Source organism: Felis catus, chromosome B4 (genome assembly GCF_018350175.1).
Source record: "Felis catus isolate Fca126 chromosome B4, F.catus_Fca126_mat1.0, whole genome shotgun sequence".
NCBI classification, from domain to species: Eukaryota; Metazoa; Chordata; class Mammalia; order Carnivora; family Felidae; genus Felis; species Felis catus.
Window position 1 is genome coordinate 83,870,454 of NC_058374.1, and position 25,976 is coordinate 83,896,429.

The window sequence follows — 25,976 nt, forward strand, 5'->3', positions numbered from 1 at the left end:
CCCCACATCCACTCAGAATTTTTCAAATTGACATCAAACTGTATCTTTTTTTTAAATTTTTTTAAATGTTTTATTTATTTTTGAGACAGAGAGAGACAGAGCATCAGCAGGGGAGGGGCAGAGAGAGAGGGAGACACAGAATTGGAAACAGGCTCCAGGCTCTGAGCTGTCAGCACAGAGCCTGACACGGGGCTCGAACCCACAAACTGTGAGATCATGACCTGAGCCGAAGTCGGACACTTAACCAACTGAGCCATCCAAGCGCCCCAAACTGTATCTTTTTAAAAAATGTTTATTTATCTTGAAAGAGAGAGAGAGAGGCAGAGAGAGTGGGAGAGAGTATCCCAAGCAGGCTCCATGCTGTCAGTGCTCTGAGCACCAAGCCTGAAGTGGGGCTCAATCCCCCAAACTGAGATCATGACCTGAGCAGAAATCAAGAGTCCCATGCTCAACTGACTGAGCCGCTCAGGCGCCCCTCACACTATACCATACCTTTATTTATTTTTAAGTTTATTTATTTTGAGAGAGAATGCATGAGTGGGGTAGGGACAGAGAGAAAGGGAGAGAGAATCCCAAGCAGTCTCCCTCACTGTCGGTGCAGAGCCCGATGTGGGACACGAACCCACGAAGGGGGTTGTGAGATCATGACCCGAGACAAACTCAGACGGCGTAACCAACTGAACCCCGCGCCCCTCAAACTATATGCCTTTACATGCCATTCCCTCGTTTCCATCCCAACAGCCACTGTTTTAGTTCGCCATCTTCTGTCTAGACTTTTAGAATACTCCTCCAGTCACCCTCCAGAATGATGCTTGAGTGGTCCTTGTAAAAGCACATTTAATCCATCGAAACCACTTAAGGAATCTCTTACTTCGTAAAGCAGCGCTTTGGGGAGGGAGGTTACTCCTAGAAACTGGGCAAAATCGGCAGGCGGCGACTTTGCAGCAACCGAGCCCCACCCACTCCATCCCTGGAGTGAATCAGGCCTGCCCAGGTCGCGTCCCCATCGCCTCGGAGGCAGGTCCGGGCCTGGCGGACAGCCCACCGCCCGCAGGGAACACGGCTTCCGAGCGCCCGCCCCCAGCGCCAGGTGAACCCACCCACCGCGCGGACGTTGGGGCCGGGCTGGCGCCAGGGGGCGGAGCCAGTCCCGCACCGCCCTGCTGCGCGCCTGCGGGGCAGCCTCCGGTCACGTGACGGCGGCCCAGGTGAGCACCGCTTCCGGGGTCGGGAGCCTGCTTCGCCGCCGGCTCGGGTTTTCCACTCAGTCGGGTGCACCCTCCGGAGAGGGAGACTATGGCGTCCTCCTCTGTCCCGCCGGCTACCGTATCGGCGGCGACAGCGGCCCCGGGCCCGGGTTTCGGCTTCGCCTCCAAAACCAAGAAGAAGCATTTCGTGCAGCAGAAGGTGAAGGTGTTCCGGGCGGCCGACCCGCTGGTGGGCGTGTTCCTGTGGGGCGTAGCCCACTCGGTGAGACCTGGCATTAGCCCCCCATGAGCCCCGTCCAAACCCAGCTGCTCGTGCTCCTCCGGGCGTCCCTGTTTTCACGCTCCCGCCTGCGGAGCCCCTCGCGCTGCCACTTTTCCCCGCGGCTGTCCTGGTCCCTGCCCACCAAACCTCAGGTGTTCCCCGGCGTATCTTGTTTTAGACGTTGTTGCTTGGTTGGTTGGTTTTTGAAATGTAGGCTTTTGGTTCCCCCTCCGCCCTACATTCCACCACCCTAGTTCCGCCTTCTCCACCTGAAACCCAACTTTCTCCCTTCTTCCTGCCGGGTCCAGCCTCAGCCCCAGGCCACAGAGACTGGCCCGGACCCGGCATCAGCTGGAAGGACATTAGGGGGAGTGGTTTTTCAGGGTTGGTGGTAAAGAGGTCTCTGGTGAGAGTGTGCGTGTGGAAGGGGAGCAGGGAAGGTAGCTGGATGAGGGGGATCGTTCGCTTTCCTTTCCAGCTGCTGTCCTTGATTTTGGAACCTTGGCTTTGAGGGAAGTTCCAGGCTTTCCTGGACTTTCTGATCCTACTTGTCCTTTCCTTTCCCTTCCAGAGGTACAACATTTCAGAGAAGCTACCCACCCTCAGCCTCATTAGGACTTATGTATGGTATATTTCTTTGGTCTTAATTGCATCCCCGTTGCTGGCTGGAGTGATGGCGTTTGGTGTAATTGGGGGACATCTCTGACCAAACAGATGGCTGAGGAGCTCTGGTCCTGGGGACACTATGATGGCGAACTTTAGAAACAGGTAGAGGCTATGACCTGGGAATGAGGAGGAGGCCAAAGAGGCCAGTGAATCTCTTTTTCTTTACTCAGGTGCAGGATGCACAACTGTTGCCCCTTTTCCCTCAGATCTGGAGTGGGAGGGATGCGGTGACTTTGAATGTAACAGGCAATATTTTATGAATGCATTTCCTTGAATTGTTACAGTCATGGCAGGAGGTGAAGAGAATACAGTTTTTGTCCCCTCCTTAATTTGGGGTTTAAAATGTCGTTGGGGGTCTGCCAGCTCCCTTTTGCATTTGTGGTTCTGTGGACTGCTCCCAACTCCTGGGTGGTAATATCTTTAATTAGAGAGTATCCAGGCTAAGGCACTTGGGATGGGCAAAGCAGATGGAGGTAGGGCTGCCTCTCATACGTACCTTCCAGGTGACCCATCCATCCCTTTGGGAAGCTTAACAAGGAGGATTTTCCTTTGCTAAGGATAGAGGGCGTTACATGAGACCTGCCTCAGCTTCCCCAGGTATATATACTTTAGCTCCAACACCCCACCTTCCAGCCAACACACATTTACTTCAAGTGTCTAGAATGGAGAATTCCTTGAACATATGTCTTAGTGATGATTCAGCCTGCTTAACAGCAGGTGGCGAGGAGGGGCATGAAGAACTGTAGCTGAATTTTAGGCTGGGAATCTCAAGTGGCTTTTTTTCCCCCACCCTGGAGGAATATGTTCTGCCCTCCTTTTCTACTGAGAACGAGAGGAGCACGGTTTCACTGAAATCTGTGGGATTTAGGTTAGACTGCACTTCATAACCTGTGTTGAATGATCAAGTAAAGTTAGGCAAGGCATTCATTTATTCACTTAATAAACACTTCAGGACCCCTTGTGCCAAACATTATGCTAGCAAGGCACCCGAGAGATGCAGACAATTACAGCTGGTCCTTGCCCTTGAAGAGCTCATGATTTAGGTGGGGAATTTACATAAACTAGCCATTAGAGTCATATGATAAGTGCACTATTAAAGGTGGGTGAGCAGTACCATGGCAACGCTGGGGGGAAAACACATCTCCTTGGGATTTCTTAGTACAGGAACTCCCTTTCCACCCAAAATTAGCAGATGGTTGGCTCTGGGGGCCAGGGAGGGCATGTGTTGCTCGCCTCCTTTGGGCCGTGGGTTGGCTTGACTTTAGGAACAGATACCTTAATGAACTCTTATCTTCCGCCCACCTGCATTCCCTCTAGAATCAGCTGCTCTTCTTTACCTTACACCCAGGCAGGTGGGGACCTACTAGAGAGACCTGGGTCAGGGTGGTCTGGAAGGACTGGTCCTGTTTGTAAGGAGATGCCTCCTGCAGGATGTGGACATCTCATTCTTGTTGCTGTTGACTCCCCGGAGTCCCATTAACGCTCTTGTGTACTTTAAGGAATGCCTTTTGTTTTGTTTTTAATGGAGCACGGAGCTGTTTGTCTTGAGTCTGCTGAGGGTATTTTTTTTTTCCTTAGAACTTCTCACAGCTTTAAAAATAGTCCTGAGCTGCTTACAGGGTTTGCCTAATATAAAATGACTGCTGTGAGCATGAAGTTCCACGGGGGTGGAGTGTGAGGGGCTGTGTGTGGGGGTTGCTCACTGCAGTCCTTGCTGGGCAGCAGAAGAGGTCAGCGCATTCTCTCACCTCTGGCAAGTAGTTGCATAACCAGTGTTTGTAAAGGAATGAGGTTTGAGTTGCCCTTTTGTGACTCTTGCCCAGACACAGTGTAGAAGTAGCTCTCCGTACCCCTACTCACTGGCTCCCTATTCTTGTTTTGGCTTATCAGATCAATGAGCTCAGCCAGGTGCCTCCCCCAGTGATGCTGCTGCCAGATGACTTTAAGGCTAGCTCCAAGATCAAGGTCAACAATCACCTTTTCCACAGGTACGTGGAGATCCTTGCTCTTCTCACGTCAGCCTTCCCAGAAGAGAGTATTACGTAAGTTTAAGAGTTAAGATGCCATGAGTTGAAGGTTTTAGATGTGGAAGGCAACTTACAAATTCTATGTTCTAACCTCCTTCCCAGTGCAGAAATTCAGTATCGTGCAAAGAAACCATTGTAATGACTACCAGTGTAGAGAACGCTGGAGTATTTATACTAGTTTGTTTTTCATCTGACCTGGTGATACCATAGAGTAAATATATTTGGATGCCCTTACCATTAGCCTTCTGATAGAGACTGCTTGAAAGAAATATCTGAGTCTCCTAAGTGCTCCCGGTATCAAAAGATGCCATTCAAAACTGTGGCACCTATTGCCAATTTTAGGATGTCTCGAACTTGCATGAGATTTGGGAAACGGTACTGTTTGGCTGGGCATTAGATCCTGGTTTGTTTAAGCTGCTTACCAGCCATGTGTTTGAAGCAGGCCCCTCAACCACCCTGTGCTACAGACTCTCCTTCTATAAAATACCCCTTTAAATATAGGGAATAAAATAAAGGAAAAATATACCCCTTTAAAGGACTTCACAAGAGTTTTATGAGACTCAAATAAGGTAATGTGTATGAAGGTGCTCTGTAAACTGTCAAGCCCTGTATAAATGTAATATTGTTAACTTTGTTTTCTTACCTTGAAAACCCTTATTTCAGGGAAAATCTGCCTAGTCATTTCAAGTTCAAGGAGTATTGCCCCCAGGTCTTCAGGAACCTCCGTGATCGATTTGGCATTGATGACCAAGATTACTTGGTGAGATTACTCAGGTTTTCGGGTGAGGGGAGTCATTTCTCCCTAACAAATGGGGAACTCCTTGGGCCAGTCATGTTTGGAGATATGAGAGCCTTGACAAGTCTGATTCTTTACCTATTTGTGGTCACAGGCATCTGAAAAATCTGATGAAAGCCACTTACCCTTTCCTTGGGGGAAAATGTGGCCACATTAAAAATTTTGCTTTCACTATCATTCAGTCCATAGTAGGGTCATCAGATTAAGATCCCCAGCTCAACCTTTTATGCAAGGGTTTTATCCACTTTCAGGCACATTCACTTGACCATTATCCTATGACTTGCATCTCCATGCAAAGAGGAAAAGAGCCTCTGGCCTATTTGTGTCCCCAGGTATCCCTTACCCGAAGTCCCCCAAGTGAAAGTGAAGGCAGTGATGGTCGCTTCCTTATCTCCTATGATCGAACTCTGGTCATCAAAGAAGTATCCAGTGAGGACATTGCTGACATGCATAGCAACCTCTCCAACTACCACCAGGTCAGGCCTCTTTCCAGCTTCATTCTTTCCCCTTCCTCTCTATTCATAGTTCGGCTGCTAGAGCACATTGGGAGACTTCCTATCCCTTCTCCTCCCTGCAACCTATTTTGCTTCCCAAGAAGCGCTTGACATCATGTATTTGAAAACGAGGAATTTCAGAAAAAGCCTCTGAATGCCTCGTTGTGTTCTTTTCTAAATAGGAGAAGTTAGACGTGTTCCTTCTCCTTTGGCATTTATAATCGAAAAGCACTGTGGATTGATATGTAAAGGGCACACATACAGCAAAGTATAAACTGTAGACTAAGCCAGAATTAGGTGAAGTGTTAATGCCAAATACACTGTCAGGAATAAATGCGGTTTTGAAGAGAAAATCAGGATAAGCACACAATTGGGGATAAACTGGAGGAGAGAAGCCATGATCACATCCAGTCCTAAGTGGGATTAGGGAGGCTGTTCTGTCTGATTAGATTAACTTGGAATGTGGAGTTTCTGGAATATTTTGGTGATAAAAACACTGAATATCTTCCTACTGAAGAAATATATCCCCAAAGTCAACGAGCAAGGAATAAATGAAAGACTCGAAAAATGTTTGGTTTATTCAAAAAACCAAATGACGAATGATGAAGGCTGGAGGAGGGATGGCAGTGGACACACAGAGGAAGACCTGTGAGAGACTCATGGGAATTCAGGCAGAGGTGCCTCCAGATTCCTGGTTAGGGATGACTGGGTGTCCACTCATTAACAGTTGGGAAGCAGAAAAAGAAACCGGTTTTGGGGAGAAGACAGCTTTGATTTAGATGTGTTGAATGCAGGGTTTCTACAGTTCTTCTAGATATAGATGTCCCGTAAGTGGTTGGGGAGTGGAGTTCAGGAAAGTAGAAGTGTAGATTTGAGAGTTACAGGTGAGTAGATGGTAATGAAAGCCGTAAATATGGATGAGGTTATTGATGGGGAAATGTGTGGAGAAGACCTGAAAAGAAGGCTGAGGATAGAACCTTGAGGAGCAAGTAGAGAGAGGAGCCCAGGAAGGAGACTCTGAATCGCCGGATGCCCTGCTTTGTTCTGTGTGGGATTCGAGGAGAGACAGGAGGAGAATTGGAAGAGTGGCAGAGTGGGGCTCAGGGTGAAGAGAGTTCTGGCGAGAGACTGGTCAGTGGGATCCGGTGCCACCTACTTGAAATACAATGACTAGAATCCCTGTTGGATTTGGCCACTGAGGGATCTGAAGAAGGGAGGAGTAGAGAGATTTCAGAGGAAAACCGAGGGTATGATCTGATTTTACTGGTTTGAGGTGTAAATGAGAGAAGTAGGTTGATTGCGGACTACTTTTCCGAGAAGGCTGGCTCTGAAGAGAAGTAGGCAGCAATACTGAGAGATGGTTAGCCCTGAAAGAGGGCACCATGCAAACATTTTTACTACAGGAATCTAGCCCACCAGGAAATGTTAATCTAGGTAAAATCACTTCATTGGTAAGCAGATGTCATTTCTAATCCTGGTTCTGTGACCCCTTGTACTTAAAGAGGGTCTAAAATAAGGATCATCTTACCTTCCTCATCTCAAAGAGTGATGAAGAGGAAAGGAGAGAAGGCACTGTCAGATTAAGAGACATTCCACAGATGGACTACATCAGAGGAGACGAGGAGCCCCGAGCGGCGTGGATAACCGCAGGCCTCTGTAACAGTCCCCACCACTTTTGGGCTCGTAATCTCGCTACTTGAAGTTGTCTGCCCTACCCTGGAACGGTGGTATTTGAACTCCCGTCCCTGGGCTGTTTATGCATTTACTGCTCAGCTTCTCCCCATTCCTTCCTCCCTTCTACCCCAGTACATCGTGAAGTGCCACGGCAACACACTGCTGCCCCAGTTCCTGGGGATGTACCGAGTCAGCGTGGACAGCGAAGACAGCTACATGCTTGTGATGCGCAACATGTTTAGCCACCGTCTTCCTGTGCACAGGAAGTATGACCTCAAGGTAAGAAGAGGATAGCTAGGGCTGAGGGAGAGGCTCCTGATGGCCTGAGAATGGGGAAGGGCCTGGGAGGGCACTTCGATGGTTCGTTTCAAAGGAAAGAAGACTGTGGGTTTGAGTACTTGTCTTAGGAGCTGGATCCTGACTATTCTTTTAGCCACTTCTGCTGACTTGATCTTTGGGTCTCTCCACAGGGCTCCCTAGTGTCCCGAGAAGCCAGCGATAAGGAAAAGGTGATACTAATATTAGATGATAGGGTGAGGGATGAGGGAGGGCAGATAAAGGGATCTCTTTAGGATAGAGGTAGGGATCGTCAGCTACTTATTCTTATCTTAAACCGCCAAAAAGAAGAGAGATGTAAACCTGTGCTGATCCAGGGATTAAATGTTTGGAATGCGCAGTGGAAAAAGGTGCTTTCTCACTGGCATAGGTTATTTCCTGTGGAAGGTTTGGGGAGGGATGAAGATGACAAACTTTAAGAGTAAAATGCTTACCCTCTACCCCCCACTCCGGGTTCTTTGTATCAAGCAGCTATTTTTGTTTAAGAAGAAGAAAGAAAAGTCAGCATGAGGGGTCTTGACTGAAAGCCATAAGCAGAAGGTAATGGGATGTGATTTGGGGTACCGCTGCAGTGACTGAGTCTGGAAAAGCTACTAGAGCTGAGAACAGCCTCTGGGGCAGCATTGCAGTGTGGAGTCAGAGAGGGGCTGTAAGATCTCTCTCCCCTCAAAGCCACTGAGTTGGACGTAGAGCCCCAGGTAGAGCATGGTTCTCTGAGACCTTGGGGAGAGGGATATATTCCCAAGGTGTCCCTTTACTTATTTTCAGGTTAAAGAATTGCCCACCCTTAAGGATATGGATTTTCTCAACAAGAACCAGAAAGTTTATATTGGTGAAGAGGAGAAGAAAGTATTTCTAGAGAAGCTAAAGAGAGACGTGGAGGTGATGATTGGGGTGCTTTGGGAAGTAGCTGCTTCCTTTAGCTCCCCACAGGGTGGTTGTTTCTCCCATTCACCATCTGAGGGAACTGCTCCCCTTCCTTTTATTCTTTGGGTTCTCTGCATGTAGGGGAGTTGGGTTTGAGACATGAAAAACTCCTGGAGGTGACCCATGGATGGGGTGGCTAGAATCAGTTAAAAGGATGACCTCAGATACCAGGACATTTATGTACTAAAGGGCAATGATATACTCCCTCAATCTGCATCCTTCCTTCCACCAAGAGGGCCTCAGAAGCTCAGGAGTGGAGGTATAAGGGTGGTATGTGGGAGTGGGGAAGGAGATCTGAGGTATCTGACTTTTCAGTGGGGTCTCAGTTCCTAGTGCAGCTGAAGATCATGGACTACAGCCTTCTGCTGGGCATCCATGACATCATTCGGGGCTCGGACCCAGAGGAGGAGGGACCTGTGCGGGAGGAGGAGTCAGAGGGGGATGGGGACTGTAGCCTGACGGGACCACCTGCGCTCGTGGGCTCCTATGGCACCTCCCCTGAGGGTATTGGCGGCTACATCCATTCTCATCGGCCCCTGGGCCCTGGAGAGTTTGAGTCCTTCATTGATGTCTACGCCATCCGGAGTGCTGAGGGTGAGAAAGGTTCTGGGACTGTTAAGGGTGTGGGGAGGGGGTGGGTAGGGGGGGTGGGGGGTGGAGGGCTTGGCCTTGTAGAACAGAGACCAGGGTGGTGGGTGGAAAGGCTGCTTAGCTTTTCAAAACAGATCTGATTGCTTCTTTGGGAGAGAGAATTGGGACAACACACGCTCTTCATTGCTGGTTTCTTTCCCCAGGGGCCCCCCAGAAGGAGGTGTATTTTATGGGCCTCATTGACATCCTGACACAATATGATGCCAAGAAGAAAGCAGCTCATGCGGCCAAAACCGTCAAACATGGGGTGAGGGTTCCCCAAAGCCTTCCTGTCTTGACTGTTTGGGAACAGGGAGCCTTTTGTGCTGGAGCAGTGGGGTGGCAAAAGGACAAAGGGTTGGGGATGGAAGTGGTGTGGAGTGGAACGGAGGGTAGGCAGTGGGAAGAGGTGTCAGGGTGGCCTGACACCGTGTTCCCTATCTCCTGTCACAGGCTGGGGCAGAGATCTCCACTGTGCATCCTGAGCAGTATGCTAAGAGATTCCTGGATTTTATTACCAACATCTTTGCCTAAGAGACTGCCTGACTCCATGCTGACTGCTGCTTTATGTTCAAGGTGGCAGGGTTGTGAGAGGCTTAGGAGAATTGTGGAACGTTGACCACTGTTTCTTCTCTTCCTCCTTTGTTAAATACTAGCTACAGGCTCCTTCCATTCAGATAACTCCATCTTGTTGAGTAGGCTCTTCCTGGCCCTCAGAAATACATTGTCCTATCTCCCCCTGTCTAGTTTTCTTCCTTCTCTCTCCCCCCGCCCCTCAACAAGTCTGCTTGCTTCATGAGAGTGTTAATGTTGACTCACTCCCAAGTGCCTTGATCTTTGTACATGTCCTGTTGTTTCTATAACATACGAGGTGATGGGGGAAGGGGGTTCTCTGCCATCTTCAGGACCTGACTGGACAGATGGACCTGGCTCAAGAAGCTACTCCGGATGCACTTTGCTGCATGGGATAAACTAAGAGTGTCTGAATTTTGCTGATAACTTTATAGAACTCACTGTGGCATGCCTCCTTCCCAGGAGGCCCTGGGAAGGAGGACTTTCAAGATACTACAGTTGTGGGTGCTGGCATGCACATATGTGATGGGATGTGGCCCATCTTACACACACATGGGGTGGAGAGTGGCGAGCCGGCTGGCACCTCACAGAGGTGGGATCCAGGAGGACTCGTGATTATGTGGGGAACTGGAGGTCTTTGTCAAGAATTGACTGCTCTCCAACCTCTTCCCTCACCCCACTTCCGCCCCCCACCCCAGTACTTTAGGCACAAGAGCCCAGAGATGACCAAAGTGTTCAAGTCTGGGTGAAGATGTTTGTTGCTGCTCTTCACCAGGACCTCCCATGCCTCCTGGGGCTGGAACCCTTCAGTGGGGGTGCGGGCAGTTCTGGAGGCTGGGGCGATGGGCCAGGGTATAAGGTTCATTCCCAGTGCTAGATTTCCTTTCTTCACGTCTAGCCATCCCTGAGGTTTTATTCCCAGCAGGGGGTAATATCTGTACCCGGGCCAACCCTGGTCATTTCAAGAGGATGAAGGTCTCCAGTGTGGGGGCCTCCATTCTCATCGGCCCCTGGGCCCTGGAGAGTTTGAGTCCTTGGAGGTGTGCGCCTAACATATTTCCTTCCCAGCCCCTTCTCAAACCCTTTTTCCAGTTGGATTTGTCACTCTGTTCCTTTCTTTCTCGTCCCATACCGCTACTGTGTCTCCCAGGGGACAGATGGCCTTCTTTGTCATCTTCACTCTCCACCCCCAGAGAGGAGTCAGAGCCATAACTCAATCACCCGGCCTCCTCCAAAGAGTCGAAATGACACGTGATAGTCTCAGAATGAACCTGATGAACCAGATAGTGGCCTCCCCTCCCCCTAATGCCTCTGGGGCTAAGGCAGCCATTCTTGCTACCCTCCATCCCCCTTACGGCTTCTACGCTTTTTTTTTTTTTTTTTTTTAATAACATAAAGATGGGCACCAGCGACTGGCCTGTGGGGATGCAAAGATTCTTTGCTCTGTATCTAGCTGGACTGATCTCACAAGAAGTCATGCAGTCATAAAAGAGACTTCCTTTCTCTCCTCCATCTTCTGCTCCAGAGGAAGTAACAAGAGGAGTCCACGGCTAAAGATTAGAGCCGTCAGGGGCCTGATGATCTCTCTTTCCAACCGTCTACCTTTCCCCTGTTGAATGCAATAAAACTCCGTGACACCAGCAGCTGTTGCTCTTTAGAAATTGGTTTTCTGACCATGTGGCTGATGTATCATGAGCAGTATGGTCTTCATTTGTTGCTTCTGTTTTTCATCTTTTTTGTTTTATTAATTAATAAAAAAGATCTTGTGTATTTACTCCCATTGCTGTCATTGTATAGGAAGTAACTTATTGAAGCCATATTCCTTCACAGACATGCCTCCCCTCCCCCACTTTCCTGAGGAACACTGTGCTTAGGGGTGTGGAGACCAGATGAAGAATTGATCTTTAAGGTGTTGGGCTCCTAACTAAGAATGTGGCTTTCTAGATAGATAGCTGTGAACTTAAAAGGTTGTGAGGGGTGTGCATGGGAATGAAAAACTTCCTCTCCAGCTTTGTGGGAGTTCAGCTATGGGTTGGGGCAGGGAGAACAGATGATGTGACTGCCCCTCTTCCCCCAGGGTTCTGGGCTTGATCACACACCCATTCTTGTAAAGGTGAGTGAACCTCTCAAAGCACGCATGAAGGAGCTAAAAGAAGGCACTGGGTGTCCCCCAGGCTTCCTGGGAACGATATCCTCTCTGCAGAGCAGGAAGAGGACAGCAGGGTCCTGGGAAAGAAAAAAGTGACCAACCCTCCAGCCCAGAGGGGGAGTGAAGAAAGGGGTGGATAAACAGAGGTTGTTGCCAGTCTGGGAGATCCAGCACTGTTTGGCTGATGAGGTCTTTTGGCTGGTGGAAAAACCTGGCTTGATGTGGCCCCAGGGAAGTGAGTTGGACTGGGGGCGGAGATTGCTCTGATGTGGGAAGCAGAACAGAACAGAGCTGTTTTTTTCTTTGAGAGTTTTTAACTCTATTTAAACCATAGACTTGACATCCCCCCCCCCCCACCACCCGCAAGGCATTAAAAAAAAAATGTATTCACCTCCCATTCGGCACTGGCCTCAGTATCTCTGTTTGTGGAAACAAAAATCAGAGGCACTTACCAATACCCATCTGGGAGCAGGTTGTGGGGGTCACAGAAGGTAACAACCTAGGAAAAGGCAAGCGATGAGGGAAGGAATTGAAATAGTTTAGTCCTGGGGTTTGTTTATTTTTCAGAACCAGTGCTTTTCTTTTTACTATGACTCTTCTTCCCATCCCGAATTATTCCTCAAAGGCCCTTCTAGCATAAGGATCACAGAAAAATTGCCCCCTTGCCCACCTACCTAACCGACACTCCTCGCCCACCCATCCACCACCAGCTTGCTGAAGCCGCCACACAGCTGGCTGGAATAGCAAAGGCAGAGGGCCCCTCCCGGGAGGGGGAAGCGAGAAGGGTGGCGTCTCCAAGAGATTTAACCTCCTACCCTCGGTTCTACACGCCACCCCCTCCCTCCAAAGACTGGGACGGCGCCTCCATTTTTGTTTTGGGGCGGAAGGGCAGGGGCTCTTGCATGGAAGGGGGTCAGAGAAAACGGTGATTATCACCTGTACGGGAGAAGCGGGTGCTGTCCTCCCTCCTACTCTTTCTCTCGGTCTGCACCCCCTCTGCAAACTCCCCCCCCCACCTTCTCGGGGTCTCCCCCCCCCCCCTTGTTGCTAGGGCCCAGACCGTCATCCCAGCAACAGCCTCAGTCATGTGACCGGCAATGGCGGCGCTGACGAGAGGTAGGTGAGCCCGGCGCCCCCCACACCCACCGCGCGCCCCCCGGACCCCGCTCGCACCCCCCGCGCGCCTTCCCTGCCCCCCCTGAGCCCCCTCCTCTGCCTCCTCACCCGCGTGCGGCGCCAGGGGCCCCCTCCACGCCTGGCCGATCCTCTTCCTATCACCCTCCAGCCTTGGCCTCCATTTGGGGGTTCTGGGGACTGCGATCCGGCCGACATGCACCCCCACCCAGTGCTGGGGCTCTGGGGGCTCCGGCGAGAGGGGGACGTGGGGGCTGGTTCTGGGTCTTGCAGGAGGTCATGGGGGGAGGGGTGGGGCTGCCTCAGTTGATGCCCCCAGGGACCCTCGCCCCTCCCGGCTGCCCCTGTCTGGCCTCTGTCTGGAGGGAGGGACTGGCCCTGTGTCCGGCCTGGGTTGCCCCAGAGGAATCGGAGACCCAGCATAAGCTGTGGCCCCGCCTCCCTTTTCTGTGCCAGCAGGACTTGGAGCTAAGGACATCTAGGTCCTGGGTTCCCTCTGATGGCGAGGGGGGTGTTCCACCTTGGACAGACCGAAGGAGCTGAGGTTCTAGGATTTCAATTTCACTTTCTGAACCTGGAGGTGCAAATGGCTTTGAGGGGACTATGATGGAGGCACAAACAGAGCCGCTCCCCTTTGGATCAGTCTAGGAATTGAGGTCACACTAATGGCCCCTCTTTCTATTTGAGCTACATGTGGAGGTGTTGTAGGTACACCTCTGTAGCTGAACATGGTTAAGACTCAGGGGAAACAGCAGGCTCCTCCAGCTGAGCCCCTGCTGTTCCCCACCCCTCCCTAAATGCAGACTGGGTTGCTGACAGGCTTATGCTCTAGTGCTGGGTTTAAAAGGCGACAGTAAGAACTTTGTTATTGCAGGGGTTCTTGCCACTTTGTTTGCATTCCAAACGGACTTCTCCTCAAAGAAGTCTCCCTAGCGATAGGGGCTGAATTACTTGGGAATATGGGGCACGGTAAGGAGTTGGGAGCCTAGGAAATCTTCTTATCCATGTGATCTGAGGGAGGTGGCAGGAAAGTCCTCCATCTGTGTGGGCTTTCACCCTTCCTGACTTCTCTTATCTGTGCCCTAGGCTTTCTCCAGAGCCTCAGAGCTGGAGGAGAAAAGAGGAAAGTTAGCATTGTTGAAGTTCCATCTTTAGCAACTTGGGGAGAGGCTGGGGATGGGATTCTGCAGGAAAGAAGGAGAAGAAATGGAAGAGGAGTTTCTGATTTGTTTCTGGGCTGCTGGTGGAGTGACATTGGTCATCATAACCCTTTACTGTCCCCCTTCCCCCTAGACCTGGTCAGCTGAGTGTGGAAAAAGAGGAATTTCTGCTGCTTTCATCGTCCATGGGCTTTCCAGGTATGTGCCTCCCTTGGGAACTTCAGCTTTCACCTGTAAATTGGTTTCCTCCATTTCATGTGCCAAGTAATCCCATTCCCAGTAACTTACACCCAGGTTCCCAGTCTTCTGTTACATGGGCTGCTGGGTTGGGGCACGTGGGAAGGGGGTAGGGGGCTTCTCACTTTCCCTCCTTTTCCTTTCCACCTACCAGGTCACACAACCTACAAGTAGGGAGCAGGGACAGAGAGAGAGAGCCTGCATGCCAATTCTAAGCTCTTCAGGATCAAAGTGAGCAAAAAGGAGGGTCAAAAAGTCTCCCTCCCCTTTAAAGAACCCAGTTTTCACCCAGAGGGAGGAGGGCTAGATGATTTCTGTGATCTTGGGAGGAGTGTAAAGAGAACCAAGACTGATGCTTGGCTCAGATGATGATAATAATAAAGTTATTAAAACTTGTTTTGCTCTTCAGTGGGTGCTGGGGGTTTGAAAGATAGGAGGAGACAGAAAATGAACTTGGGGGAGGAGTTGGGGTTGGCCTTTGAGACAGTAGAGGTAACATAGGGTTGGAAAGGAACCTGAAGTAGGAGGCACTGACTTTGTCAAATAGGGACCCCCCACCCTGAGTCCCTTTCACCCTGGGGGCAGTGTCGTTCGTCCTGTCCAGAATGGCAGCCTGTGGAGGCACCTGCAAGAACAAGGTGACTGTCTCTAAGCCTGTGTGGGACTTCCTGAGCAAGGAGACCCCAGCCCGGCTGGCCCGGCTTCGGGAGGAGCACCGTGTGTCCATCCTCATAGACGGCGAGACTTCTGACATCTATGTCCTCCAGCTTTCCCCGCAGGGCCCTCCCCCTGCTCCTCCTAATGGGCTCTACCTGGCCCGGAAGGCTCTCAAGGGGCTGCTGAAAGAGGCCGAGAAAGAGCTGAAGAAAGCTCAGAGGCAGGGAGAGCTTATGGGCTGCCTAGCTTTGGGGGGCGGTGGGGAACACCCTGAGCTGCACCGCCCAGGGCCTCCCCCTCCCCCTCTGCGAGCAGCCCCGCTCCTGCCCCCAGGGGCTCGGGGGCTTCCCCCGCCTCCTCCTCCCCTACCCCCTCCTCTTCCTCCCCGCCTTCGGGAGGAGACAGAAGAGCAGGAGAGCACCTGCCCCATCTGTCTGGGGGAGATTCAGAATGCCAAGACATTGGAGAAGTGCCGGCACTCATTCTGTGAGGGCTGCATCACCCGAGCCCTGCAGGTGAAAAAGGCCTGTCCCATGTGTGGCCGCTTCTATGGGCAGCTGGTGGGCAACCAGCCCCAGAATGGGCGGATGCTGGTCTCTAAGGACGCCACACTCCTGCTGCCAAGCTATGAGAAGTACGGCACCATCGTCATCCAGTACGTCTTCCCGCCCGGTGTCCAGGGGGTAAGAAGACCTATGGCCTGCCTTCGCCCTTTGGTTTAGCCCGAGCTCCTTTGGTGTGCCCCAAGCATGGTCTCTGGCCTAGGAAGACTGGGTGAGGGGGAGTGTGTTCGTTAGATGTGATGTAGTCTTGCCGTCTCCCAGCATGCCTTCCCACTCAGTGCCCTGGAGCTGGGAGGTCCCCCTTGAGGCCCAGCTTTTCCATTCCACGACTCCATGGCACACATGAAAATCAGGTATGGGAGAAAGGAATTGAATACCGTTTCCTTGATGACCTTGGACGTCATCAGCTATTCCTGGCAGAGGTGAATTCCGTGGAGATGGTGGCTCATGTGTAGGCAGGCACAGCCCGAAGGGATCTGACCCTCCTCACAGAGCAAGAGCGTTACTTTGTTCCAGATTGACAAGGGAGGAAAATCTTGATGACAGTGGAAGGTTAAAACCGGAGTGGTCAAGAGCCTATGGGTGTTTTCCTGCTTGACCAAGAGTGATTGCCGGTCCTGGTTGGCAGAGGGATGAGGAAGCTCTGAAGAGGAGTAATGGGAAAATGGAACAGGTTAGGCAGGCAAAGAAGCACTGGGAGTGTTTTCAGGTGGGAGAAGGGAAGGCTGCAAGATAGATTATTGTCAGTCTTCACGTTTCTGCTGAGCTGTCTGGTGAGTAAGGACCAGCTACTTTCCGTCACCTTTGGGAATCCGTTCATTGCCGAATTGAGACTTGAGGGATTGAGGCCGCAGAAAGAACCTCTTTAACAGTAAGGGTTTTGTCCAAAGACGGGCTTCTGCTGCCCAAACCTGTCAAGGAAGTCTCTCCTTCCTTGAAAGGCTGTCAGCCTGTGGCTGCCCTGCCAGCATTAGCTGGGGGTGGCCCCAGACAGACAGCTGGCCAGGATGACCTTCTGTGGGCATCATGGGCCTTCAGATGCCCAGCTGCTCATTGTCCACTTTGCTTCCCCTTCCTCCCAGGCTGAACACCCGAACCCAGGAGTTCGGTATCCTGGCACCACACGGGTGGCCTACCTCCCGGACTGCCCTGAGGGCAACAAGGTGCTGACCCTGTTCCGCAAGGCATTTGACCAGCGTCTCACCTTCACTATTGGCACGTCCATGACCACAGGGAGACCGAATGTCATCACCTGGAACGACATCCACCACAAGACCAGCTGCACAGGGGGACCCCAGCTGTGCGACCCTCCTTCGTTTTCTTTTCCTTGGCTCCTCCCCTTCTCTCCATTTCCAGTGAGGGAACCACATCGGGCCCCCTCTCTCTGGGAACCTCCCAACTGGAGAGGACCACCCCCAAACTATTCAACCATCTTTTCCGTCCCAGCTTCTCTACATTAAACCTGGTCCAATATGCCCAGCTTCACCTATGAAAATACGCAGAAGTGGGCTAAGTTATCTCAGATTTGCATATCCTTAGGGGAGACGGGAAGGGGCTGGAATGGGGCACCCAGAATGAAGGTGAGCATGAGGCTAATACGAGTAAGCTAAAACAGCTAATCCTGACCTTCATTTCTCTTTGCTCCCAGGTTTGGGTACCCGGACCCCACGTACCTGACCCGGGTGCAAGAAGAGCTGAGAGCCAAGGGTATCACAGATGACTGAAGGACGTCCCCTTTGCCAGGCCCTTGCCTTTCTCCATAGGACCCAGCGGAAGCCTCTGTTCTCCTCTCTCCCTCTGCCCCCCACGCCACACAAATAGGGGACCAGTCTGACTGGGGAAGGAGTTCAGAGAGGGAGGGGGCAATCCCTTCCCCTGTCCCCCACAGGCCAAGTGCTTCAGTGCAGTGCGAGAGCCACTCCCTTCTGGCAGAAGGCTCTGCTCCCCTCCTCCCTGTGTACATACTCCCGATCTCCCTACCCCCTCCATTGCCCTTGGCTTTTTCTGGTATGTGCTGTGCTCCAGTGACTAAGCTGAGAAAGGACCTGGGTGGGGAGGGAGGGTCTCTTGAGCCCCCTGCCCCCACAAACTTCTCCACTGCTGAACTTAGGTGTGGGGGAGGGGGAATGGGGCTGGTGTGAGCCCCCAAGGAGCCGGCCTTGTGTGTTCTTCAGAAATAATCCCCCTTCTACCTTAACCTTGTCTTTTCTCTCCTGTGTCTCCGTCTCTGTCAGTCTGTCTCCCGCTCTTCTCTGCCCCCTATAAGGAGCCTCTTTACCCTGTTCTGGAATCGCCGCCAGACTGTAGCTTTTAATTTAATAAAAATAAAGTAAAATATGCAACTCTCCATGCCACACCCGTTCAGTTCTGTGGACCAGGGTGGGGGTGGGGTGGGGAGCGGAACCTGCTGAGAAGGGGAAGGGGGTGGTGGTCGGGGGAAATCCCTGTGTATCTCCCCAGTCTCTCTGTCTCCAGAGCGCTTGGGAGAAGGTATTTAGTGGGCTCCTGCCACTTCCATGTCCGAATCAGGATTTAGAGGGGTTTGTTTGTTGTTGAACTTTGGTTGTAGAGAAAGGAACAACCCTACCCCTTTGAGAAGTTTGGCTGGGATGGGAGTAGGGGCGGAGCCGGGCAGGGGGCGGATTCGGCAGCAGCAACTCCCCGGACGCACGCAGGCCTTGAGCCCCCCAGCTTCCGTGCCCCCTCAGCCCTGAAACTTGGAGCAGGGTAGGGGTCCAGCATGAAGCCCCCGGACCGCCCCGCCCCTGGCCGCACTGACCGGATACTGGGGGTCATGGGGGGCATGCTGCGCGCATGCGCCCTACCCGGGCAGGCGGGGGTAAGAAAGGGGGACCACGGTGGGGTCGGGTATCTTTAGGCGGTTTCAGGAGGTCTGCACCCCACAAATGAATTTACCTGCAAACAGGAATTCTGCAGGGCAGAATTCTGCAGGAATCTAAGAGTTCCAAAAGAGGGCCATAGCCCTGGTCTGGGTGAACCGCTCCCTCCAACCCAGCCGCGGCGACCGTTTTACAACAATACGGATTTGACAGGAGGAAGAAGGGAAAGCGGGAGGTCACGTCTGGGCGTGGAGGGCGGTTTCCTTACTACCAATCTTACTACCTTACTACCACACAGCCCCCGAAGAGAAGCCCCCTAGGGCCAGGAGGGACCGAGCCACAGTCTGACTGTACCGAGGGGCATCAGAAAGGGGAGCGCGAACGTGAGGTTCCCGCCTGGGCTCCGCTGCCCGGTAAGAAGCTGGGGGTGGGTGGGGCACAGTTTGCGGTCCTGCGCAAAGTGGCGAATTCAAGTAATGCTGCGCTTATTAGCATAAAGGTTCGCATCTAATCTGCATGAGACCCATTTAATTGCCAAGACCTCCAGGCTTCTCGCCCTCTAGTCCGCTGTGTGTCCCCCACATCAGCTGGTCCCGAGCCCCCGCAGGCGGAGTGTCCCCACGCCCCACCCCTGGCTCGTCGCCAGCCCAGGCTCCAGGACTTCGCCTTAATTGGTGATTAGCCTCAGCTGGAGTCCTGGGGCCTGGAGGAAAGAAGGGTCTGGCGAGAGGGCGGCACCTGGGCGGTGTTCCCCACAGAGCTCCCCATTCACTCATCCCCGAAGTTGGGGAGGGGGCTTGTCTACCCCTGCGCGGCTTGGGACAGTCCCAACACCCAGGACGTCTTCGCACAGATCCAGGCCCATCCGTCCGCTCCCTTCTCCACCGCAGAGGCTGAGGGGCGACCTGGGCAGACCCCGCCGCCCGGCTTAACCCCCACCCAGCGCACCGCAGTCGGGAGCCGGAGAGGCAGGAGGGAGGGGAACCCGAGGCGGGGGAGCCGAGGCTGGAGTGGAGAGGCGGAGGCTGTGGGGACGTGGAGTGGGAACGTGGTGGTGCCTGGGGGAGGGGGATTGGGGCTGGAGCGCGGCACAGGCTGGGGCTGGAGCGGGGAACGGGAGGGAGAGGGCGGAGCTGGGCCGCAGAGGCCCCTCCCCGCGGCGGCACCGCGGCCGGGCCTGTTATTCGGCTCGCCGTTCGGCCCGGACCCGCGCAGCGCCAGTGACTCGGGGAGTCGGCCCCCGCCTTCTCCCTGCCCGGGCCTAGAACCATCCCAAACCCGAGAGGCCGGAGACACAGCTGGAGAGGCTGCCGCATCCCGGCCCAGCTTTCCCCACCATCCCTCCCCTCCCCGCTGGACATCTGGACCCTGGGCCACGCACCGACTGGGTTCCGGAAACACTCCCCGCCCAGCTCGGCCGCCCGGCCTCGCGCCGCCCGCTCTGCAGAGCCCCCAGCCCTCCTCCAGACCAGACTTCCGCCTACCCCTGGACTCCCCCTCCCTGTTCCCTCCCTCCCCCCCTCCCCCAGCCTGGAGCGGGGTAGGAGGGAGGGGGGGTGCGCGCCCGGCGCCGTCCCCGCCCCGCCCCCCGTGATTCCCCCTGCATGGCCGGCCCGGGTGGGGGGTGCGGGGGGGCCCGGGCGCCATGCGGGGGGGGCACAAGGGGGGTCGCTGTGCCTGTCCCCATGTGATCCGAAAAGTGCTGGCAAAATGCGGCTGCTGCTTCGCCCGGGGGGGACGTGGTGAGTTCGAGGAGGTCGCAACGGCCCAGTGTTGAGTTGGGGCGGGGGGCGGGCCGAGGGTTCAGGACTTCGGATTGCGCTGACCCCTAGGGATTTAGAGGCTGGAGACCTGTACCTGTGTTTTCCAGGAAAGTGACTTAATAGATGATCTCCAAGATCCCGTCTGCCTCCAAATTTTTATCAGTTCAAGTTAAGGAAATTGGGGAAGGGGCAGGAGACTCTGCTCTCTGTTTTGTAGTCAACTGGGTATGAGAAAAACCCATCCACAATCCCCTTGGGCCTAGAACTGCATCTTCCTTAAATCCTTTTGCTGAGAATCTACTTCAGATCTGAAAAGGGCCAGAGGAATGGAGGAATGAGGATGGGGGTCTAGCAGGAGCTTTATGACAAAGCACAGCTCTTCTGTTCCTGGGCCCAGGGCAGATAGCCCTCACGAGCTCTCCTCACTTGCCCCCTCTATTGGGTTTGTGCATGTGTTGGGGAGATGGGCTGCAGAAGTCTTTTCTTTTTATAGTGATTACTGCAACTGGTGGAGGAGGAGTCTGGGGGTGGCTGATGGGCTTTTAGCTGCCCCCCCCCCACCTTCTCAGGGAATGGTCTGTGCCCATTGGAAGGGGGCAGATTGTAGGAGAGCAGATGGCCACCCTCAGCTTCCAGTGTCTGCCCAGATGGCTGTCCCCCCATATCTATGCCATGCTCAGGATATGGGGGAACGGAGGTTTCCAGGCCTTGGGAGCCCAGGTGTTTACTGTCCTTCCTTCCAAGGGTGCCTAGGTGAAATTTTCTATCCCTGCCAACTCAAATGAGGATGGCAAGAGAGTGGGCCCTGGGGGAGAGGGGCTCGGCATCATGAAGAGGAGCCTCTGGGAGCTCCCTAGGGGCCCTGCATCTGGAGCTAGAGTAATATCTATGGCCCCTTTTCTCCCCCCACTCCCCATTAGAATCCTATTCCATTGCTGGCAGTGAGGGGAGTATCTCAGCTTCAGCTGCTTCGGGTCTGGCTGCCCTCTCTGGCCCCAGCTCTGGCCTCAGCTCTGGCCCCTGTTCCCCGGGCCCCCCAGGGCCAGTCAGTGGCCTGAGAAGATGGTTGGGTCATTCCAAACATTGTCTCAGTGTGGAAACTGAGGCAGACGGTGGCCAGGCTGGACCATATGAGGTGAGCAGGGAGCACCACAGAAGCATGTATGACATCCATGAAGGACACTGGGAGAGAGGGCAGGTTGGGGGCCACCGGTCATTGGGGAGAGGTAGCTACTGTCCATGACCTCTGACACTTGACCTCTGGCTCCCAGAACTGGATGCTGGAACCAGCTCTAGCCACTGGAGAGGAGCTGCCAGAACTGACCCTGCTGACCACATTGTTGGAGGGCCCTGGAGATAAGACACAGGTATGAAGAAATGGATCTGCATAGCTCCCCAAAAGGCATCCATTTGCTTACTCTAGGATGTTCTTTCCTTCCAGCCACCTGAGGAGGAGACCCTATCCCAGGCCCCTGAGAGTGAGGAGGAACAGAAGAAGAAGGCTCTGGAAAGGAGTATGTAAGTGTCCCCACACTCTCCCTCCCTTTTGCTCCCTCCCCCCGCCCCCCAGTTGTGCAACTTCCAGAGAACTGTCCCTCACATTTTAGATTTGATACTTGGAATTTCCTCTGAGGTTGGTTGTGGTAATGAAGGAGCTTCTAGTCCAGTAGGGAGGAAGTGGCTAAATCAACCATGTGCACTCCTGCTCTCTTCCCAGGTATGTCTTGAGTGAACTGGTAGAGACAGAGAAAATGTATGTGGACGACTTGGGGCAGATTGTGGAGGTAGGTCCCTTTTCTCTTCTCAGCTCTAGCCCAGCCCTTTCCCTCTGCCCAAGGCTAATTTTAGGGGATGCCTTGATACTCCTCTGTCCCACCTTCCCAGCACCCTCCCCTACATCCCAGACTTCTAGGGGGGGAGGGGTTTTTCCTACCAGGGCTGGCCCCTGACGCTCACGCTCTCACCCCAACCTTCCTACAGGGTTACATGGCCACCATGGCCGCTCAGGGGGTCCCAGAGAGTCTTCGAGGCCGTGACAGGATTGTGTTTGGGAACATCCAGCAAATCTATGAGTGGCATCGAGAGTGAGTGATGGATTCCTGAGAGTGAGGGTGAAGGGCATGGATGTTTGGTAGTCTCTGTATCCCACCCATGGGCCCACTGTTGCCTGAGGAACGTTTGGAGTGGCTTAATGGCACAGCTAGGGTAGACAGCTCTAAGTTGAGTGGGGTGGGGGTATTTGACCAGCCTTTTCCCTGCCAACCCTTCCAGCTATTTCCTGCAGGAGCTGCAGCGGTGTTTGAAGGATCCTGATTGGCTGGCTCAGCTATTCATCAAACACGTGAGGCTTAAGAGGGTGGGGCCCTGGAGGGGAGGGGCTTGGGAGTGGGTCGCAGCTCTCTGGAGAGGGGCTTTCTCTCCGCACCCATCCTGCTCTCCTTAAACTTTACCCCTGTTAGGAGCGCAGGCTGCATATGTACGTGGTGTACTGCCAGAATAAGCCCAAGTCCGAGCACGTGGTGTCAGAGTTTGGGGACAGCTACTTTGAGGTCAGTGGCCGAGGCACCTTGGGGAAAGGGGAACAGAATCATCAGGCTTTCCAGGCTACATAACCACCCAGTCCCTGTCCCCAGGAGCTCCGGCAGCAGCTAGGGCACCGCCTGCAGCTCAATGACCTCCTCATCAAACCAGTGCAGAGGATCATGAAATACCAGCTGTTGCTCAAGGTCAGGACCACCTGTTCCCTGGGGGTACCTCTGGTTGGGACAGCCCTTTTCTCATTCATCTCTTCAGAGTTCCTAAGGCGCCCCCCATACTTCCTGGGCATCCTCACCTGTGCCTTCAAGGGGAGGATGTGAGAGTTTCTGAGGGTGTCCTCAAAACCTCCCTGAGCGTTTCTTTTCTACATCTTAGGATTTTCTCAAATATTACAGTAGAGCTGGGATGGATACTGAAGAGCTGGAGGTGAGGACTCCCAGATCTTCCTGGACACTTTTTTTTATCCTTCCAGGATCTTACTGTTTTAGTCTTCTGGGTTCTCCCAGCTCCTTGGGTGGTTTGAGCTGTCTCGCTTTTACGGGGAGGCTGGTTGAGAGGTGAAACATGGTCTGAAGAGGTCTCTTCCTTGACAATGACAATGCTTCTCTCTTCACCTGCGACCCAGCAAGCTGTGGAGGTCATGTGCTTTGTACCCAAGCGCTGCAATGACATGATGACCCTGGGGAGACTTCGGGGGTTTGAGGTATGGGGATAGAACAGGAAACTGGAGGCCCAATGCTCTTCTGCCCCAGTCTGAGTACTTGGGAGGTCCTAATGGGGAATTGTCCTCCCCTGGGACTGACCCCATGGTTGGTTGGGAGCGTCAGGGGAAGGAGGGAGGAACAGAGAGTGTCCCTTTTCTCTTCTCGCTTTTTTCTCAAAGCCACCGTCCTTTGGTTCTAGGGCAAACTGACTGCTCAGGGGAAGCTCTTGGGCCAGGACACATTCTGGGTCACAGAGCCTGAGGCTGGCGGTCTGCTCTCCTCCCGGGGTCGAGAGAGACGTGTCTTCCTCTTTGAGCAAATCATCATCTTCAGCGAGGCCCTGGGAGGAGGAGTACGAGGTGGAACGCAGGCTGGATATGTGTACAAGAGCAGCATCAAGGTGGGGAGGAGGCCACAAGGGAGGGGTCTGCCTGGGATAGGGTGAGACCTCTGAGAGAATGTCTGGTTCTTGGATTTGTTGGAAGGGGCAGGAACCAGAGAGGGCCTAAAGAATTTGGGGGCTGTCTCCTATTTGCCAATCCAGGTGAGCTGCCTGGGACTGGAGGGGAACCTCCAAGGTGACCCTTGCCGCTTTGCACTGACCTCCAGAGGGCCAGAGGGTGGGATCCAGCGCTATGTCCTACAGACTGCAGATCCTGCGGTCAGTCAGGCCTGGATCAAGCAAGTGGCTCAGATCCTGGAAAGCCAGCGGAACTTTCTCAATGGTGAAGCTCTCACCCTCCCTCCCCCACATGTTCCTTCGGCCCTTTGACCTCCTGAATCCCTCCCTCACTGCCCAGTCTCCAATCCCTGCCCTCTGACCCCAGCTTCTCTTCATCTCCCCAGCAATTTATACTGGCTGACAGTTCATGGGAGGAGGGCAAAGTGGGAGGGTGGTCTGGGCAGAGCTCTTAGGGAAAAGGCCTGTCTCTGTTGTAACTCTCCTGTTCCTCTCTTTGCCCCAGCATTGCAGTCACCTATTGAGTATCAGAGGAGGGAGAGTCAGACCAACAGCCTGGGGCGGCCAGGAGGGCTTAGAGTGGGGAGTCCTGGGAGAATCCGGCCTGGAGACCGGGCCCAGGTCAGCACACAAGCACCCATCAACGGCTCTCTCCCCTCCCTGCTGCTGTTGCCCAAAGGGGAGGTGGCCAGAGCCCCCCTGCCCCTGGACACACAGGTATGAGGAATGGAGCGCCCCTGCTATAGAATGGGGAGGGCTCCTCTTGTTCTGGGATCCCTAAATTCCCTTCCCCCCCATATTTCCTTATAACCACCACCTGCCTTTTGTCTGCCCCTTCCTACTGCCCTACTCTTACCTGTCCCTCCTCCAGTTCAACCCTGGGAGAGGCTGATGGTCTCGGATCATCTAAGATGCCTGGCAAGAGGAGGTGGCTTGGCTAGGGCATGCACTGAAAAGACAGGAGTGAGGGTGGATTCCGGAACTTTTTTTATCCTCTGACTTGAGTCTTTCCTCAGGCCCTCAGTGACTTCCCCCAAGCTCCTCGTGACGCTCCTCCAGCTCCACCAATCCCAAATACCCCTCCCTGCCAAGCCAGACTTGCCAAGCTGGATGAAGATGAGCTGTAACTGGTGAAGGCCTGGGGTGGTGCTGGCCCGGCCACCCTATTTCCCGAGGAACTTCAGGGCAAACCTTCTGGCACCACCTCAGAATTCCTTCTTGATGTGTCTGGAGAGGGGGCAAGGCTGGGAGTGGTGTTGACTTGGACGAGGATACCTAGACTCAAAAGGACTTCTTTCTGTTTAAGGAATGTAGGTTCCTTCAGCTCCCACCCCTTCTGCATGCATCACAGGTGCCCCCCCAAAAGGAGGATGTGTGGGTGGGTGGGAGGGCTGGGGCAGGGGCCAGGTAAAAATGATTGGTTTTGATTTTGATTTTGTTTCTTTCGGTTTTCTGAAAATAAAGGTTTTGTGATATCACTAAGGCTGCTGTCTCGGCAGAGGGAAGGGGAGCTATGGGAGGGGTTGGTGGGGTGAAGTGAAACGGAGAAACCAGCTGGCGTGTGGACAGTCTGGTGAGAGGAGGACACAGGGTGTAAGAGAAAAGATGTCACTGTCTTTGTACCTGACCGACAGCTGCAGCATCTCCCAGTCTAGACCTGGAACTTGGGATCACTGGAAAACCCTAGTTCCTAGATGTATATCCTGCCCTTTCCCCAGCCTTTTTCTCCCATCTCTCCATTCTAGACTCTATTGGGAAGTCCAGTGTGGTCTGACTTCCCACCATTCCCCCAACACCCAGATTTTAAAGCACTAAATGCCCGAGTACCTTTCCTTCTGAGGCCTTCAGGTTCTGCTGAGGGAGAATGGAAAGGTGGAGAGGAGGCTGGGGGCTGTGGCCCTTTTCAGCTTTGGATCTCCTTCTTTTTGCGGTCTGCGAGGTCATAAGGCATATCCGTCGTGAGCAGGAAAGGATTCTTCTTCAGGCCACAGACCCAAGATGCACAGCCCACAGGGGCCTTCACCCTTCCCTACTTATGGGACAGCCCCTGGGACAGAGAAAGCCAAACACGCCGAGATCCATGTCCAGATGCCCTGTCCTGGGTCCGTGGGCATCGGTGTGTCCACTGTGTCCATTCGTCCCCTGGGCTTGGTCACGTGTATTTGGGCTTCCTCAGCA

General features: G+C 53.4%; 2 protein-coding genes and 2 long non-coding RNA genes across 9 annotated transcripts; 2 read left to right on the forward strand and 2 right to left on the reverse strand.

Annotated features, from left to right (window-relative positions):
• Positions 1 to 1,214: 1,214 nt before the first annotated feature.
• Positions 1,215 to 11,367, forward strand: PIP4K2C (phosphatidylinositol-5-phosphate 4-kinase type 2 gamma). The gene is made up of 10 exons (XM_003988950.6): positions 1,215 to 1,470; positions 4,027 to 4,124; positions 4,827 to 4,923; positions 5,292 to 5,435; positions 7,260 to 7,406; positions 7,598 to 7,636; positions 8,232 to 8,345; positions 8,717 to 8,984; positions 9,185 to 9,288; positions 9,474 to 11,367. Exons 1-10 carry the CDS (start codon positions 1,297 to 1,299, stop codon positions 9,552 to 9,554), a joined length of 1,266 nt encoding a protein of 421 aa, XP_003988999.1. The 5' UTR covers positions 1,215 to 1,296; the 3' UTR covers positions 9,555 to 11,367.
• LOC123386620 lies at positions 10,981 to 13,104 on the reverse strand. Its single transcript, XR_006600805.1, has 2 exons — positions 12,967 to 13,104; positions 10,981 to 12,241 (listed from the first exon to the last, which is right to left on the reverse strand). It is a non-coding gene; the product is annotated as an uncharacterized LOC123386620 (long non-coding RNA).
• DTX3 (deltex E3 ubiquitin ligase 3) lies at positions 12,469 to 17,840 on the forward strand. 6 transcript variants are annotated; one of them, XM_011284092.4, is made up of 6 exons: positions 12,504 to 12,858; positions 14,170 to 14,234; positions 14,428 to 14,504; positions 14,878 to 15,613; positions 16,576 to 16,793; positions 17,142 to 17,840. In XM_011284092.4, the coding sequence occupies exons 3-6, from the start codon at positions 14,476 to 14,478 to the stop codon at positions 17,215 to 17,217; spliced, it is 1,059 nt and encodes a 352-aa protein (XP_011282394.1). In that variant the 5' UTR covers positions 12,504 to 12,858; positions 14,170 to 14,234; positions 14,428 to 14,475; the 3' UTR covers positions 17,218 to 17,840. The 6 variants fall into 6 exon arrangements, with proteins under 6 accessions (XP_011282389.1, XP_011282393.1, XP_011282394.1 ...); XM_019835143.2 differs by having other exon boundaries at positions 12,511 to 12,858; positions 14,859 to 15,613; XM_011284087.4 differs by having other exon boundaries at positions 12,469 to 12,858; positions 16,576 to 17,840.
• Positions 17,194 to 25,940, reverse strand: LOC123386621. The gene is made up of 2 exons (XR_006600806.1): positions 25,626 to 25,940; positions 17,194 to 24,747 (listed from the first exon to the last, which is right to left on the reverse strand). It is a non-coding gene; the product is annotated as an uncharacterized LOC123386621 (long non-coding RNA).
• Positions 25,941 to 25,976: the final 36 nt, after the last annotated feature.

Excerpts from the sequence above, each read along its gene's own strand:
- PIP4K2C (XM_003988950.6), top strand. The coding sequence starts at position 1,297 with ATGGCGTCCTCCTCTGTCCCGCCGGCTACCGTATCGGCGGCGACAGCG. Across the intron at positions 4,125-4,826 it reads AACAATCACCTTTTCCACAG|GGAAAATCTGCCTAGTCATT; the intron begins GTACGTGGAGAT and ends CCCTTATTTCAG. Across the intron at positions 7,637-8,231 it reads AAGCCAGCGATAAGGAAAAG|GTTAAAGAATTGCCCACCCT; the intron begins GTGATACTAATA and ends ACTTATTTTCAG.
- DTX3 (XM_011284087.4), top strand. The coding sequence starts at position 14,476 with ATGCCAATTCTAAGCTCTTCAGGATCAAA. Across the intron at positions 14,505-14,877 it reads CTAAGCTCTTCAGGATCAAA|AATGGCAGCCTGTGGAGGCA; the intron begins GTGAGCAAAAAG and ends CGTCCTGTCCAG. Across the intron at positions 15,614-16,575 it reads TCCCGCCCGGTGTCCAGGGG|GCTGAACACCCGAACCCAGG; the intron begins GTAAGAAGACCT and ends CCTTCCTCCCAG.